This window comes from Cydia amplana, chromosome 11, assembly GCF_948474715.1.
Source record: "Cydia amplana chromosome 11, ilCydAmpl1.1, whole genome shotgun sequence".
Taxonomy (NCBI): Eukaryota; Metazoa; Arthropoda; class Insecta; order Lepidoptera; family Tortricidae; genus Cydia; species Cydia amplana.
Window position 1 is genome coordinate 6600289 of NC_086079.1, and position 16541 is coordinate 6616829.

A 16541-nucleotide genomic window follows, 5' to 3' on the forward strand; every position below is an offset into this window, starting at 1 on the left:
TTTTTGCCCCTGTTCCCCCTAAAGTCATGCTTCCAATCAGGTCCCCCCCCCCAATTTTAAATGATGTAATTTATGAATACCCCCTAAGGTAAAAAACCAAATGTATGAAAAAATTAATTACAAAAAAACGTAGTACAGTGCCATCTAGATTCGTTTTTTGTCTATGGCAAAAAGAGAACAAGAGCTATTATAGCATATAATCATAACAATCAATATGATTATAAAAAAAAACTCGCAATCGTCCTGCATATATAAAGTAAAACTGTATAAAGTCTCTTTTCTTTGTGATGAACATTTTATTGGGAATCTATAATACCAATATCTAAGATTCATTGATTGTATCAGATGTGTAATGTTTAAGTCGAGTTTCTTGCCGGTCCCGTACTGGGATACCCTCCTCAAATTAAGGAAGGATTTAAATCTTCTCGGACAGAGGTGTAAGGTTAGAGCCGGCGTAGCTTTATTTGACGTTCATAAGCGCATTGTAATATGCCTACTTGAAAAAATTATGTTTAAGAAAAATTCGTATTTTGATTTGATAGCTGATGTAGCTATGCTGCACAACTTCGTACATTACACGGTAATGCTGGTTGTGAAAATTTGATTATTTGTCGTTCTAAGTCCCGATGTCCTTTTAAAATGACAAAGTCGTATTCTGAACCAGGGATGTTGCGAACATCCGCAACCGCGGAACTTCCGCATTATTTTCAACATCCGCATCTGCATCCGCATCCGCATAAAATCGATGCGGAGCTTATGCGGATGCGGACGTCGAACAAGTCGGTACAGGAACGTCTTAGCGGCGGCGTAAGTGCTAGGTAATTTCGTCATTACCTATAACGAAATCGTCTAGATCCAGAAAAGTCGGCCAAGTTACTGTTTATTCAATATAGCGCACCTATATTCTTGCTCAAATACTAAACGTTTCGTTTTTTTGAATAAAAAAATACTTAAAATGTAATATTTGACGTTTTCTAAGTACCTAATCTTGACTTCCGCATCCGCGGATGTGAGCCTTTAAATATCCGAATCCGCATCCGCGGATGTCAAAAAATCTGCATCCGCAACATCCCTGTTCTGAACCTAAATGGAATAATAGAAGGTTCCAAATGGAAACTTGCAAAAATTACTGGAACATACACTTAGTTTTTTGGGCAGTCGTGTAAAAATCCAGAGACTTTAAAATTTATGGCGTACTACAGCGCCATCTATTTCAGCTATACTCCATAGCACAATTTTTCTCAGACGTTACACATATTATACAATCTTTGATAATACCAATATTCTCTAATGAAACGAAAACGTGCAAAATCTTAAGACTACAATGTCATCCATTACATGGACATTGACTAACATTTAAATTCTTCTGGCAGTAACAAAGACTATCCTATTCAGAACACTAGCAAATAATTTTGACAACATTGGTGTCGATTCCAAGCAAAAGGTACCTTCTTTCAAATATCAATAGGATACTTTGACAAAAAGACGAAATTAGACAACACTGAAAACAGATCAAGCACCTTTTGCTCGGGAACGTCACATTTGATTCACAATTGGATATGGCCAATTTTCAAGATACGCGAGGAACATGCAAGATCAATTTTTTTCTATGTTATCTCCGTCATTATTGTAAAAGAAAGTCATTAAAAAGTGTAAATCATCAAAGCGAATCTATTATCCAGTCTTGATAATTTAGCTACGTATAATAGAATATACTTCGATGACAATCCACTTTTTAAAGTCTTGTGGGCATTTTTGCGAGATTTCACACTTATGTTATGTGTGTAAGTGGAACCAAGAAACTGAATCAAATTTTATAGACGGTTACCCTTAAATAAAAAAGGCCTTCCATTCCAAAATACAATGTTTTTTTTTATTCAATTGTAATATGTATCTTTTTCGAAATTGCTTTAGTTTTGGCATATTTTGATTTATGATGTAACAAGACAGCTTATTGTTATTAGGTATTGACCATACCGAACTACAAAATATGTTAGCGGCCGTTTACGCAATGAAATATAACAAAAACGCAACACATTAGTGTGGACTAGTGTCAGAAACCGACATATACTTTATCAGGGCCGGATTACATAATAAAGTACAAGCTAATATTATTAGTGATTTTACATACAAAATCACTAATAGTATTAGCTCAGATGGCAGAGCATTGGAGTATCGATCCAGAGCCCGTGAGTTCAAGTCTCACCCAAGAGTAATTATTCCACTTTTAAATTTATTCTAAGCTTAATAGCATCGTTCGCAGACGTCTCTGCTTGTTAAAAATTAAAATTAGTATTAAGAGCCAACAGGAGCTAAGATTTAAATATTTTAGGTAAATATACCCGTCTCGCTAACGGAAGCGGCTCCTAAAACTAGTGCGATAAGGACAAGGCGAAAAATCCTGCGTAAAAATCGAGGTTTCGTACTCGACTGTTTCCTCCTCCAATACTTAACCAATCGTAACCAAATTTGGAAATCTAAATGATTATGACATTATCTGTGTCGGACCGTTTTGCTTTTTTGACTAATTGATGTCAATTTTGAATAGCACGCCTCTCATTGCGGCATAGTCAATTAGGCCATTTTGGCCATTTTTAAAGGGCTCTAGCGCCTTAAAAAACAAAAATATCAAAAAAAGCAAAACGGTCCGACACAGATATTGACAATATTAATCTGTGTTGAAAAAATCATTGCTCTAGCTTCAAAACCCACGGAGGAAACAGTCGAGTACGTTTGTATGGAGAAATGACCACTCCTGTTGGCTCTTAACTTGTATTTTATTATGTAATAGGCCCCAGGAAATAACTTCACACACTAGTAACCTCGCAAAAATGCCCCGCTAGAGCCTTCACAATGTACTTAGCCTCGACTCGACGCGTCACCGCATCCCCGAGCGCGTCAGTATTCGCTATACAGATCGCTTCCGCTCTGATATCGACGACCGCTTGCGGCTCTGAATACTACCCGAAGACATTTTTCTCTTAGTGTCACCGTTGGAGGTGCTCGGGGCGTTTTTGTAACTAGTGCTCGGGGTATTGATCCTATTATTAAGATTGGAAGTCTTTCTTCTAACGGATGGAGAGGCTTCGACACTGTTTAATTTAGCCGTGTTGTTCTGCGGTTTCTGCTCGATCACCACCGGTTGCTGGTATTTGCCTACCGCGTTCCAGTGGTCCCGCTGCGCTTTGAGCGATTCCCTCATTTTTTCTTTGGCTTCAGCGTTGTCCGCTAGCATTTGATTAAGCGCTTGCACCGTTTGGTAGAGCGCTACCGGGCTCAGAAGCCCGAAGTCGTGCAACGAACACATGTGGAGTATAAAGTTTCTGTACAGGTTTTTCTCGAGGAGTTGTTTTCCTTTCATCTGGAGGAACATTTGGCAAGCTAGCGGGATCTGGCAGTCTCCGACATAGTTGTATTTCATCACGTGGAGGTTCCACATTTTCATCAGCTCTTTCTCGCCCTCGTTCACGTCGGTGAACTCGTCTATCATCATCATGGTCTTCTGTTGGAGCCAGAGCGGGTCGGTCTCGTTTTCCGAGTCTATGTCTAGCTCGTTAGGGTATACTGGGAGGCAGGTGATCGTGTGATGATAGAGGCTGGAAGACATATTTAGTTGTTCGTAAAATTGACAAACCAAAAATAAGGATACAATGAATAAAACCGGCCAAGTGCGAGTCGGACTCGCGCACGGAGGGTTCCGCACCATCAACAAAAAATAGAGCAAAACAAGCAAAAAAACGGTCACCCATCCAAGTACTGACCCCGCCCGACGTTGCTTAACTTCGGTCAAAAATCACGTTTGTTGTATGGGAGCCCCACTTAAATCTTTATTTTATTCTGTTTTTAGTATTTGTTGTTATAGCGGCAACAGAAATACATCATCTGTGTAAATTTCAACTGTCTAGCTATCACGGTTCGTGAGATACAGCCTGGTGACAGATGGACGGACGGACAGCGGAGTCTCGTTTTTACCCTTTGGGTACGGAACCCTAAAAATGGTTTAGAGAGAATGGTAAATTACTGCAATTACGCATAAATATCTGTCAATAGTAAATGGAGTTCGTTTAGACAGGTCTACATCGACTTGGTAAGAGGGACACCGAATAGTCGAATACCTTTGAAAACTACGAGCAAGCTCTGTGTCTCATGGTTCTGGTCTCCATGTTCATTGAATGAATGAATGATTTATTCACTTGAATACATCTACAGCGCATGCACTTATACATATACTATATTCTGCCATTTGTCATGTGAAACTTGGAAATGGTATACATATATCATCATCACTGATTTAAACTTTCACGATTTTTACACATTATTAAATTATACAACGGGACTTAATCGCGTATCTAAGTTTTAAGATTTACCTCCGACGTTTCGAGGACGGCGTTGTCCCCGTGGTCTCGGAGAAGACTCCAGACCACGACACCACGAGACCACGGGGACAACGCCGTCCTCGAAACGTCAGAGGTAAATCTTAAAACTTAGATACGCGATTAAGTCCCGTTGTATAATTTAATAATATATCATCATCATCCTCCTAGCGTTTGTCCCGTACTGTGACGGGGTCCGCTTTCCTACTTTTCTCCTTCCACTTCGCACAAACGGTATACATATATCATTACACCTAATCTCGTAAGGCTGGGGCAACGAGTGGGTGTCTTTAGGTTCTACAGGAAAATAATGTAAAAATAACTTACCGATTATGTCCCGTAAGATACGGCCGCTGAGCTTCGACCAACTCGCTATCATCCAACTCCAAAAACTCAGCCAGACTGTGCCTCTGCGGGCGTCGGCGGGCCCTCGGCCTCCATATGAGTACTCTAGTGAGACCCATTCGACGAGGTCCCTCAATGTAACTTTAGATAAAAAAATACTTACCGATTATGTCCCGTAAGATACGGCCGCTGAGCTTCGACCAACTCGCTATCATCTAGCTCCAAAAACTCAGCCAGACTGTGTCTCTGCGGGCGTCGGCGCGCCCTCGGCCTCCATATGAGTACTCTGGTGAGACTGGTGCGGCGCGTGGGCCCTCAATGTAACTTTAGATATAAAACACTTACCGATTATGTCCCGTAAGATACGGCCGCTGAGCTTCGACCAACTCGCTATCATCTAGCTCCAAAAACTCAGCCAGACTGTGTCTCTGCGGGCGTCGGCGCGCCCTCGGCCTCCATATGAGTACTCTAGTGAGACCCATTCGATGAGGTCCCCTTTAGATATAAAAACACTTACCGATTATGTCCCGTAAGATACGGCCGCTGAGCTTCGACCAACTCGCTATCATCTAGCTCCAAAAACTCGGCCAGACTGTGCCTCTGCGGGCGTCGGCGCGCCCTCGGCCTCCATATGAGTACTCTGGTGAGGCTGGTGCGGCGCGTGGGCCCTCAATGTAACTTTAGATATAAAACACTTACCGATTATGTCCCGTAAGATACGGCCGCTGAGCTTCGACCAACTCGCTATCATCTAGCTCCAAAAACTCGGCCAGACTGTGCCTCTGCGGGCGTCGGCGCGCCCTCGGCCTCCATATAAGTACTCTAGTGAGACCCATTCGACGAGGTCCCTCAATGTAACTTTAGATATAAAACACTAACCGATTATGTAACTTTAGAATTAAAACACTTACCGATTATGTCCCGTAAGATACGGCCGCTGAGCTTCGACCAACTCACTATCATCTAGCTCCAAAAACTCAGCCAGACTGTGTCTCTGCGGGCGTCGGCGCGCCCTCGGCCTCCATATGAGTACTCTGGTGAGGCTGGTGCGGCGCGTAGGCCCGGCGCGCGGGCCGGCGGCGGCGGAGCGGCCCTGCGCCGCGATCAGGTCGTGCGGCGAGCCCGTGTACGACCCGTCGTACAACTCGTTGATGGACACGTCGATGCGAGCGCCGGCCGGGATTGGCTGGAGACAAGTTTTATTATTAAGAAAAATTTACAGATTTCAAGAAACAGTCTGATATGGCATAGTTAGGCATAGAACATCTATAAATTTCACGAAACAGTCTGATATGGCATAGAACATCTATAAATAAGCAAATAAACAGTCTGATATGGCATAGAACATCTATAAATGAGCAAATAAAATAGAAAAGTTCCTGACAATAAATACATATAATAAAACGGACAAGGGCGAGTCGGACTCGCCCACCGAGGGTTTCGTACTTTTTATTATTTGTTGTTATACCGGTAGCAGAAAAAACCGGCCAAGTGCGAGTCGGACTCGCGCACGGAGGGTTCCGCACCATCAACAAAAAACAAGCTAAAAAACGGTCACCCATCCAAGTACTGACCCCGCCCGACGTTGCTTAACTTAGGTCAAAAATCACGTTTGTTGTATGGTACCACTTAAATCTTTATTTTATTCTGTTTTTAGTATTTGTTGTTATAGCGGCAACAGAAATACATCATCTGTGAAAATTTCAACTGTCTAGCTATCACGGTTCGTGAGATACAGCCTGGTGACAGACGGACGGATGGACGGACGGACGGACGGACGGACGGACAGCGGAGTCTTAGTAATAGGGTCCCGTTTTTACCCTTTGGGTACGGAACCCTAAAAATGGACCGATTTCACGAAACAGTCTGATATGGCATAGTTAGGCATAGAACATCTATAAAAAAAACAAATAAAATAGAAAAGTTCCTGACAATAAATACATATAAAGGACAAGTGCGAGTCGGACTCGCCCACCGAGGGTTTCGCACTTTTTATTATTTGTTGTTATAGCGGTAGCAGAAATACATCATCTGTGAAAATTTTAACTTTCTAGCTATCACAGTTCATGATATACAGCCTGGTGACAGACAGACAGACGGACAGAGGAGTCTTAGTAATAGGATCCCGTTTTTACCCTTTGGGTACGGAACCCTAATAATCAGTCGATGAAGAAATTCGTGAAAACTACAGGAAAATACGGATGTATTTTCAGGATTGATACATTATAACTTAGAGCAGGCATTAAAGTATGTATTACGGCACAAGAATATGAATAAATCTTACAATGTAGAGGTTTAATATTGTTTATCACACTTGCTCGAAAAGATCTTATTTCATGCAGGTGTACTGATAGAACAAAGGCCAATATTGTTCCCGCGGTGTTATGGTTTGTGAAAAAAAAAAAAGCTATAACTCCCTAGGGAGTTATGTATCAGCCAAAAACATCATCATCTTCCTCGCGTTGTCCCGGCATTTTGCCACGGCTCATGGGAGCCTGGGGTCCGCTTGGCAACTAATCCCAGTAATTGGCGTGGGCACTAGTTTTTACGAAAGCGACTGCCATCTGACCTTCCAACCCAGAGGGTAAACTAGGCCCGTATTGGGATTAGTCCGGTTTCCTCACGATGTTTTCCTTCACCGAAAAGCGACTGGTAAATATCAAATTATATTTCGTACATAAGTTCCGAAAAACTCATTGGTACGAGCCGGGGTTTGAACCCGCGACCTCCGGATTGCAAGTCGCATGCTCTTACCGCTAGGCCACCAGCGCTTCAAAACATCTATATAGGTAAAATGTTTAGCATGGATGTTGTATACTTACGAAATAAGTGAAATTGAATCTCGAATGGCAGAGCTTCAAATGCTTCAGCAAAGAGTAGAGTGTCCCGCAGTCGAGGGAACACCACGGACAGTGCAGGATCAGCCAAAAACATCTATATTGGTAAAATGTTCAGCATGGATGTTGTATACTTACGAAATAAGTGAAATTGAATCTCGAATGGCAGAGCTTCAAATGCTTCAGCAAAGAGTAGAGTGTCCCGCAGTCGAGGGAACACCACGGACAGTGCAGGATCAGCCAAAAACATCTATATTGGTAAAATGTTCAGCATGGATGTTGTATACTTACGAAATAAGTGAAATTGAATCTCGAATGGCAGAGCTTCAAATGCTTCAGCAAAGAGTAGAGTGTCCCGCAGTCGAGGGAACACCACGGGCAGTGCAGGATCAGCCAAAAACATCTATATTGGTAAAATGTTCAGCATGGATGTTGTATACTTACGAAATAAGTGAAATTGAATCTCGAATGGCAGAGCTTCAAATGCTTCAGCAAAGAGTAGAGTGTCCCGCAGTCGAGGGAACACCACGGACAGTGCAGGTCGTCGCAAGCCTCAGTCTGCTGCCGCGAGTTGTTGTTGTACAGGAACTGGTAGATGATCTGTTGGCGTTTGTTCTCTTCGCTTGAGTCTGATTTGGATTTGTCCCCTGTAACAATGAAAGGGTCAAACTAATAAGTACGGATTATATCGCGTATATTGAATTTTCTCAAAAATGGACGGCAAAGTCGACGTTGCCGGTTAAAAAATTGGTCGCGAAGTGCGTAGTTTATGGTTAGTCAAAATATTAAAAAGTTAAAACATTGCAGTCTCGATTTCGGGACTGCAATGTTGCATACAAATTCCATTATTTAACGAGTTCCAAACTTTTTAAAAGTTGAAATGGCCATATCAAATGAAGGCATAGGTCCAATTAAACAGCCAAACAGATGATCGGCACTTATTATTATAATGTTGGTACCGCGACTATTTAGGTGTCTCAAATAGGTTGGCGTATTTTCAGCAGAAAAATACACTTCTTTTTTTAAAGGCGGTAAAGCAAATATTTTCAATGGTTTTACTTTTTTCTGTGATAATTAGACCGTTGCTCCGGTAAATAATTTCTATTTCTTGCACCATTTTTGAGAAAAGCACTATATATGACTCGGCTGGAAGGCTACTTGCTGGCTTCGGATTCAATTAAACGGACTCCCAAGGTCGTCCGTTTAAAACGAATCCTCAGCCTGCAAGTAGCTACTTCCGAACCTCGACAATAATGTACTATTATACTACATCCCGATGTTTCGAACCCTTTACAGCGTTCGTGGTCACCGTGGTGTCACCCATTGGCCACCCATTGAATTCTTCAGATTTAGAATGCTTTTTTGAGTGCCTTCACTACATAGTATAAAACAAAGTCGCTTCCTGCTGTCTGTCCCTATGCATGCTTAGATCTTTAAAACTACGCAACGGATTTTGATGCGGTTTTTTTTTAAATAGATAATGTGATTCAAGTGGAAGGTTTATGTATAATTTGTTAACCCGTGCGAAACCAGGGCGGGTCGCTAGTTTGCAATAAGAATACACGCACGTCACGCAAGCGACGTGTCGTCTCTTATACTTATTTAAGGATCTTGCACGTGCACGTCTACGCACACGCATCGAGTATGCACAGGCCTTAACCTCGACAAGGATTTCAATCTACACTAAACTTACTATTTTTCGCCTCATTCCCATTCTTCTGCTGGCTCCCCGAAGGTCTATCCTTAGCGGTGAGAGTATCCTTCTTAGCACCATTAGCCTCCTGTTGGTACAGCTTGGGACGGTTCACCAGCCCGTTGGTCGGTTCCTGGCTCCAGCTGAGCTTCAGTTTGAGGAGCGGCCTCACTTTGAAGATGTCGAACGGGTTTATGTCGGTTTGCATTTCATTTTCCTGTAACAATTGTGTAGCTTGGAGGGTTTATCGAACTTAAAAATGCCGCAAATCCCGCTTTGGTTTGTCAGCATTGACTTTTTACCTACTTCGTAGACATACGAATGCTACGAAGTGAGCCAGTTCGTTCGTCGCACGGACGACTGCACATACAAACACGCCCAAAATACCTATTACAGTATATATGGGGTTACTTTTCCGCACTAGTGCGTAAAATAGCACTTTTCGTGCGTATGTCGAAACTTTAAAGTGCCATATGTACTGTAAAACGTTGTTCGATATATGTGCGAATAGGTAATTCGCAACTAGTGGCGATAAATTAAAACACGACCGAAGGGAGTTTCGGATTTCCTCTTTTTCGCACTTGTATCGAAAATAACTATTTTAATTGTGTTAGAAAATATATAAGATATTGGAAACTTATATATTTTATAAGCTTATAGATAAGTTTTCGCTAAGCTCATTTAAAACTTATTATAAATGGGTTTTTATCCATGCACATGCATGCATCTTTTGAAATATAATAAGTATCTAATTTAACAAAGTGACCATTAAAGTAAAGTAAAGACTAGAACTTACATTAGGAATAGTCTCCCATTGAGCCATGAGAGCCTTATGCGGAGACCTGGCCAGGGTTGTGCTCCGTCCACCCGGGGTCACGTCATGCAGCACCAGATCATACTCTCCGTTAGTAAGCAGGCAGCGGTTGTGCTTGTCATACACTATCAGCTCACTGCCGTAGAGCTTGCTCCATTTGCTGTCGGGAGACGGATTGTTGACATGCTCCGATGACTTCAGGCGTTTTGTGGCTGGTTCTGAATAAAAAAAAACAAATGTTTAATCATTTCTAGGCTTCCCAGGACTTCCACAGGAGAGAATACTTTACAGTTTCAATGAAACAACAAGTTCCTGTGTACAATTAAATAGGTACACTTAACAGTTGGTGGGCATGTAGGTAATGATTTTATCATATTTATCCTAATAACAAGAGAACCCTTTCATGTGGATAAGGGTTAAATAAGAAAATTAAACTTTATAGCCCTTATTTTTGGATATGTATACAGAAAGGCCCCTCTGCCGCATCTAGGGGACATAGGACAATAAGTCAAGTAAGTCACACAGAAAGGCGTGAACATAGTTTTGTGTTTGACCCAGATAGTTTTCTGTATAGTGTATACGTAGCTCATGGATAAACATTGTGTAGTATAACAGAAATGATGTATGTATATCCAGAAACATGTTATAGCGGCTATATTAAACACTACCTTCACTATCTCCATTCATGATTTCCGTAGAGCTGCTACTGCCATTGGCAGCGTTCCCCGAGTTCCTTGTGACCGTGACTTTGAGCATAAGCATGTAAGACTTGACGTTAGGCCCCTGCGATGGACTGAAGGTGACGCTGGAGATGCTGACAGCTGAAGCCATGGTGGGGGGCTCCGAAGTGGACGGGTTAAGTGGCAGTGAGCAGGTGCCAATCTAGAAAAGAGTCAAGTTGTCTCTATGGTAGTCTAATACAAATACAAATATGTACTTGGTATTTGTGCATTCTACTGAATTATCTAAAGCCCCGTCTCCATATCGCGCGGCAAACCATCGAACATTGGCTCGCGCGGCAGCCGCGCGCAATGGATACCGGGCGCATCGAGTTGGCTCGCGCGGCAGCCCGGTATCCATAGCGCGCGGCTGCCGCGCGAGCCAATGTTCGATAGTTTGCCGCGCGATATGGAGACGGGGGCTTTACATGTTTCATATTAACCCTTCTTCTTCAGTCGGTCCCTCAATACTGAGGATCGTGACATCATGTCCTTCTGTTGAAGACCAGGTTCCTCCATAGGGTTCTGTTCCCCGCCAAGCGCATGGCCTCGTGCAGTTTTAATTGCATAGGTGCCGTAATTTGAAAACACCATCTAGTAGGGGGAGGGGCCTGAGGTCTCGAGCCTTCAACTTTGCCCATCATTATTACTCTTTCCAGGCTATCAGGAGAGCGACGTGAGAGGTGAGGCATATCGTTGACAACCGGCGTTTTATGCGTAGTTCCTCCAGTATGGAGTGATTGGTACGCATTGCTGTTCACGGTATTCGTAAAAGCCAGCGCCAACACTACATCTCAAACGCGTTTATACGCTTAGTCTGATTGGCTCGGATTGTCCATGTCTCCGAACCCCTTAAGGCCTGTCTCCATATTGCGCGGCAAATTATCGAACATTGGCTCGCGAGGCAGCCGCGCGCAATGGATACCGGATTGGCTCGCGAGCCAACTCGATCAGATCGCGCTGGCTCGCGAGCCAACCCGGTATCCATTGCGCGCGGCTGCCTCGCGAGGCAATGTTCGATAGTTTGCCGCGCAATATGGAGACGGGCCTTTACAAACACTCCGTATTAACCCATACAAACACTTTCTGAGCAACCAAGTAGTGAGGGCTTGGCACAATCTCTCAGAAGACGTGGTTTCAACAAAAATTGTGGACCAGTTTAAAAATAAATTAGACAAGTATACTAGGGTCATTGTACTAGTTTTCGTCCACTTGACTTAATTTGAATATAAATCTACATTGCTGCACAAATTTGGACTTATTGCAATCCTTAATGTCTAAACAATATATCTATCTACATAAAAATTATATTGCACAAGGAGCAAATTAAAAAACAAACAAATTATTTGCTAATCCATCAAGTGGACGAAAACTAGAGCATGGACTGAAACTAGCGCAATGAGTCAATGACCCTATATCTAATACTCGTTTATGATAACCTATCTTTATGATTACTGGATACAGGCCATATCAGTTGTTATATCATATCATATCAGGTGTTAAGCTGCAGGTAGAGCAAGTACAAACTTATCCCTTTTTTTAAAGGCCATAAGGCTAATGGAAAAAAATATACATAGGACACAGACAAGACATCCTGACTGAGCATAGTAACGCTACCCCCTCTGCCACAAATATATGGTAGTTTTACTCCATCTTCGAGTCAAGTGTCAGAATCCCGTGCCGCGATTGGTCCGTGTCTTTGAACGGGCCAATCACGGCACGGGGATTCGCTCACCTCGTCCCCCTCACCCCAGTATTTTTGGCAGCATCGGTTTCATGAAATAATTGCTCTAAACTCCGTCTAGAGGATTCCTAGTCTATGAGATAGGATTAACCAGATTATAAAATATAAATCCATATATCAATAGTTCTAGCTGGAACATTCTTGAAACTTAAGTTCCATAGTCATAAACTCATACTCAGTAAACAGATTTACAATATGCATTAAAATATGCAATAATTTTAAATGTCAAATCTAATTTAGTTTTTAAGTACTAACATTATTTTTAAGTATGTAGTAACAAATATAAGATCGTGTTATCTTTACTGAATAAATAAAATTGAAATTGAATTAAATTAATTTTCAAAGAGAAATAATAGTCAATAAGGGTTCATACTGGAAAGGGTCATTAAACAAATTCAAAACACTTACTGAAACTTCCATAACGTCAGATGAGCTCTCTTTCCTCTTTTTATGACATATCTTGAGCAGCAAGGTCTCTACTTTCACTTGGTAGTCTCTGGGATCCACCAAGCTCTTGTCATAAAAGCCCAGGAAAGTCAGGGTCATGTACCCTCCCAAGCTGTTAGGTTGCAGCTCTGTACTCTTCTTCAAGGTGATTTTCTCCAGCAAAGAGCTGACCTTGAACCCCACGCGACTTTTATTGCTCCTAGACATCCGCCGCTTCATATACGACAATGTTCTATTCAGGAAAATCGGCTGCAAACATTGAAAATACAGTTGGTGAAAAAAGCGTGCAACCTATTAGCGTGTTTTGATTGTAGAATGCAATTAAACTTACCGATAGCATGTTACGAGTTCGCAGAAATCTGTATATTTGTGTTGGTTCTGTAAAACACAAGAAAGCATTATCTAGCACAAATTATTATTCATCACAGAAAGCTTACTATCTAACACTGGAACATACTTTCAAATGCTTGCAAAAACAGCTCATGATCGGCCTGGAGATGGTCAATTTTAGAGTTTTTTGTTGTTTCATTGTCTTTATCACGCTTTTTAGGGGGCATTTCTGCTTAGTTTGATTAATTATCAACTAAACCGCCAAGTTCATCGGTTATCGGTTCGTTGACTTGCCTAACATGACATTTGACAGGTGGCCGACATCGCGGGTGAGCAGCGGGGAGCGTCAGTGCGAGCATAGACAATTTCATTTTTTTTCTCTTTGGACGCGACGAAAGAAATCAAGACTATACGGATTACTGGAAAAAAGGGCTTAATATATGTCTGTACAAATATAATTAATAATATCTTTTAATTGCACGAAGACTTGCGTAAATAAATAATTACATTTCCTACTTAACTTAACTGTAATAAATTCCTGGTTGTAATAAATTATTGGTTTTAAAGTTTTAAGTGAATATGTCAAGGAGGCGTTTTTTCATTTTTAAGCGTATAATGAAAACGAGTCTATTGTATTGTACTTTTATGGAAATGTCAAAACTGTCAAATTAAAGTCGCAAAAGGCAATTTCAAAACTATTTTAGTATTTTATACACTTAATAACTATCCTTTAAAATGTGAGAGAAATATTTATTTGCATTAGTAATAATGCTAAAAGCGCCCCCCAGAACTAGAGTTATAAGAAAAGCTATACGCAACATACAAAAAAGTGCCATTGACGGTGGATTAAACGGGGTCTTGCTGAGACAGTATAATTACGTTTGCAATTTTAATAATGAAACAGCAAACAAAGCTTACAACAGGAAATTGGTGGTGGCGATAGTTGTAGTTTTTCTATCGGTAGTGATAAGCGTGAGTGTAGGAAATAGCGTATTAAGTGTGAGATGTTTATTACCTAATAATTACCTTGTGTGGGAAGCGACCCGGCCGTTGGCAGATTGCGCATATTGCGCTAACGTCACGAAACCCATTATACTGCGGAACGTCTCCCGGCGAGACTTTGCTGTAAGAAAACTATTCATATCCCTAATGACCAGTCAGAATTGTTTACAACATTCCACCAGTCACTTCAAAAGCTTTAGATTTTACTAAGCCTCATCAACTAAATGAGAAAAAATTCAAGAACCAATCCTCATGGGAGCCTGGGATCCGCTTGGCAACTAATCCCAAGAATTGGCATAGACACTAGTTTTTACAAAAGTAACTGCCATCTTACCTAGTTAGCTTCTGCTTATATTAGTCAGCTTTTTGTTTCAGAACTATGCATATTTATCTAGACCTATCATAGTAAAAAATGCCATAAGCCACTGGAGAGCTACGGAGCTTGACTTTTACAAATTCAAGAGGCTATATGAGAATACTGCGGGCAGCTATGAGAGTGTTGACGAAGGATGCCAGTTTCTTAACTTTAAAACAGATCTGTTTACTTTGAAGGAGGTATTTAATATGCCTGATGCCAGGGCTAGGAATGAGCCGGGGCAGAAACCCTGGTATGTTGGTTGGTAAGTATATAGCAAAATACTTTTGTAATTAGAAGGAATACAACAGGGTTGAGCAGGGGAGGCTCTTGCACTGTAGTGGAACATTAAATTAGGCAAATCAAAAATAGAATGAGATGCCACCACACATAATGAACTGTACGGATATGATGGTCGTTCTTGTCTACGTGACAGCGTGATAAAACGGTGTCCGTCACTTTCTTTCCCACGGTGTTAAACAGTGACAGTTATTTTATCACGTGGATAAAGATGGATAAAGCTATCCATAATAGGCTGGCTGGTCTACAATAGTGACTACTGACTACATATTAACCTCACTAAGAATATGGCCAGACAACAATAGCATCCTGTATATTTAAGAGGTTATTTACTTAGTATAATTCTTTCTTGAATTTATAATGTATGCTATGTCAAGTAGAGTAATGTTTGCTGGTATGTGCATGACAAAGCATTTCAACTAGGCGTAATGAAAAGATGAATGGAAATTGTTTTTTTAGGGGAAATTGTCATCCAGATATTTTAGCCAAAGTCAGACAATATTATGACATGCCAGAATTCCTACCCGAAGATGCAGAGTTCCCAGCAACTGAAAATATATTCTTTGGATATGAAATGGGCGCTGTTATGCATGTAAGTTAATGTATGTTACTATCAAATTTTTTGTCACAATCAACAATTTCGTTGCAAACTGTACTTTTTTTTCAAAATCTTTAAATGCCAATCATTTCTAATAACAAAGTTATGGAAGGTCTCTTAAGACCATTTTGGCGTAGCTACGCGGCATCTGATAGCTGTCCTCATTGTTAAAAAAATCCACTTGTATTTGGGCTGAATGACTCCTGTTTGCGAGTTCTTACAAAATATAAAAGATAATTCGTTCATTTAACTTCTAGCTGGACTATATCTCAAGACTGATGTGGCAGGGGCAAGTGAAAGGTGTCAAGTGGTGGTCTATCGCCCCAGTGCCTGAATGTGATGATGTTTGCCATAAGCTCCAGTATTATGTTGAACCAGGAGACATTGGTAAGACCAGAATAATTGTAGATAGCTAGTGAAAATGCACAACCCTAAGTTTCTGTATAATATGCATTCATGTTCATCATTTGGGCCTTGTCCATTACTGGTCCCATCATGCTATCAAAGAGTTAATTTTCCTTGTTTCATCACAATTTGAAATAGAAAGAAATATTTGATATAAGACACTGTATTATTAGTTTTTTTTTTACCTTTTACAGTTTTTTTGGACACCAGATTGTGGTACCATGCCACTAGCATCCCCAAGGGCCAATTCTCACTGACTGTACAGGCCGAGTATGGGTAAAATAAGGACCAATATATTTAAGTCACTTCTAAGTACAAAATAAGCATTCTTTTCTACATATCGACATGCCAAATTTTACAATGTTTTTTTTATTTACACTATTTATTACTCTTCAAATGTTTTCTTTATTGTAAGGTGCCATTATTATGTAGTACAACTACTATCATCTGCCAAATTAGATTTAGGTATTTGCAATATTTTGTTGAAGTGCAATTTACACTTGTCTTTATACTCTGAATAAACTTTTATGAACTTTAATCCCTGACTTTTATTTAATTGAATCAAACTGAAATCTGGTT

The 16541-nt window shown here is 40.9% G+C and overlaps 2 protein-coding genes across 3 annotated transcripts; one reads left to right on the forward strand and one right to left on the reverse strand.

Annotated features, from left to right (window-relative positions):
- Positions 1-2828: 2828 nt before the first annotated feature.
- LOC134652398 (polycomb protein suz12-B) lies at positions 2829-13674 on the reverse strand. The gene is made up of 9 exons (XM_063507575.1): positions 13430-13674; positions 13304-13350; positions 12934-13221; positions 10731-10944; positions 10045-10280; positions 9249-9465; positions 8000-8202; positions 5630-5904; positions 2829-3596 (listed from the first exon to the last, which is right to left on the reverse strand). Exons 1-9 carry the CDS (start codon positions 13527-13529, stop codon positions 2909-2911), a joined length of 2268 nt encoding a protein of 755 aa, XP_063363645.1. The 5' UTR covers positions 13530-13674; the 3' UTR covers positions 2829-2908.
- Positions 13675-13947: 273 nt separating this feature from the next.
- Positions 13948-16500, forward strand: LOC134652399 (uncharacterized). Of its 2 annotated transcripts, XM_063507577.1 has the most exons (5): positions 13952-14427; positions 14680-14924; positions 15419-15551; positions 15815-15944; positions 16157-16500. In XM_063507577.1, exons 1-5 carry the CDS (start codon positions 14071-14073, stop codon positions 16240-16242), a joined length of 951 nt encoding a protein of 316 aa, XP_063363647.1. In that variant the 5' UTR covers positions 13952-14070; the 3' UTR covers positions 16243-16500. The 2 variants fall into 2 exon arrangements, with proteins under 2 accessions (XP_063363648.1, XP_063363647.1); XM_063507578.1 differs by lacking the exon at positions 15815-15944 and having other exon boundaries at positions 13948-14427.
- The last annotated feature ends 41 nt before the right edge of the window (positions 16501-16541 follow it).

Excerpts from the sequence above, each read along its gene's own strand:
- LOC134652398 (XM_063507575.1), bottom strand. The coding sequence starts at position 13,529 with ATGCCCCCTAAAAAGCGTGATAAAGACAATGAAACAACAAAAAACTCT. Across the intron at positions 13,351-13,429 it reads GTTTTTGCAAGCATTTGAAA|AACCAACACAAATATACAGA; the intron begins GTATGTTCCAGT and ends TGTGTTTTACAG. Across the intron at positions 8,203-9,248 it reads TGGGAATGAGGCGAAAAATA|GGGACAAATCCAAATCAGAC; the intron begins GTAAGTTTAGTG and ends TCATTGTTACAG.
- LOC134652399 (XM_063507577.1), top strand. The coding sequence starts at position 14,071 with ATGCTAAAAGCGCCCCCCAGAACTAGAGTTATAAGAAAAGCTATACGC. Across the intron at positions 15,552-15,814 it reads AAATGGGCGCTGTTATGCAT|CTGGACTATATCTCAAGACT; the intron begins GTAAGTTAATGT and ends TTTAACTTCTAG. Across the intron at positions 15,945-16,156 it reads TGTTGAACCAGGAGACATTG|TTTTTTTGGACACCAGATTG; the intron begins GTAAGACCAGAA and ends TACCTTTTACAG.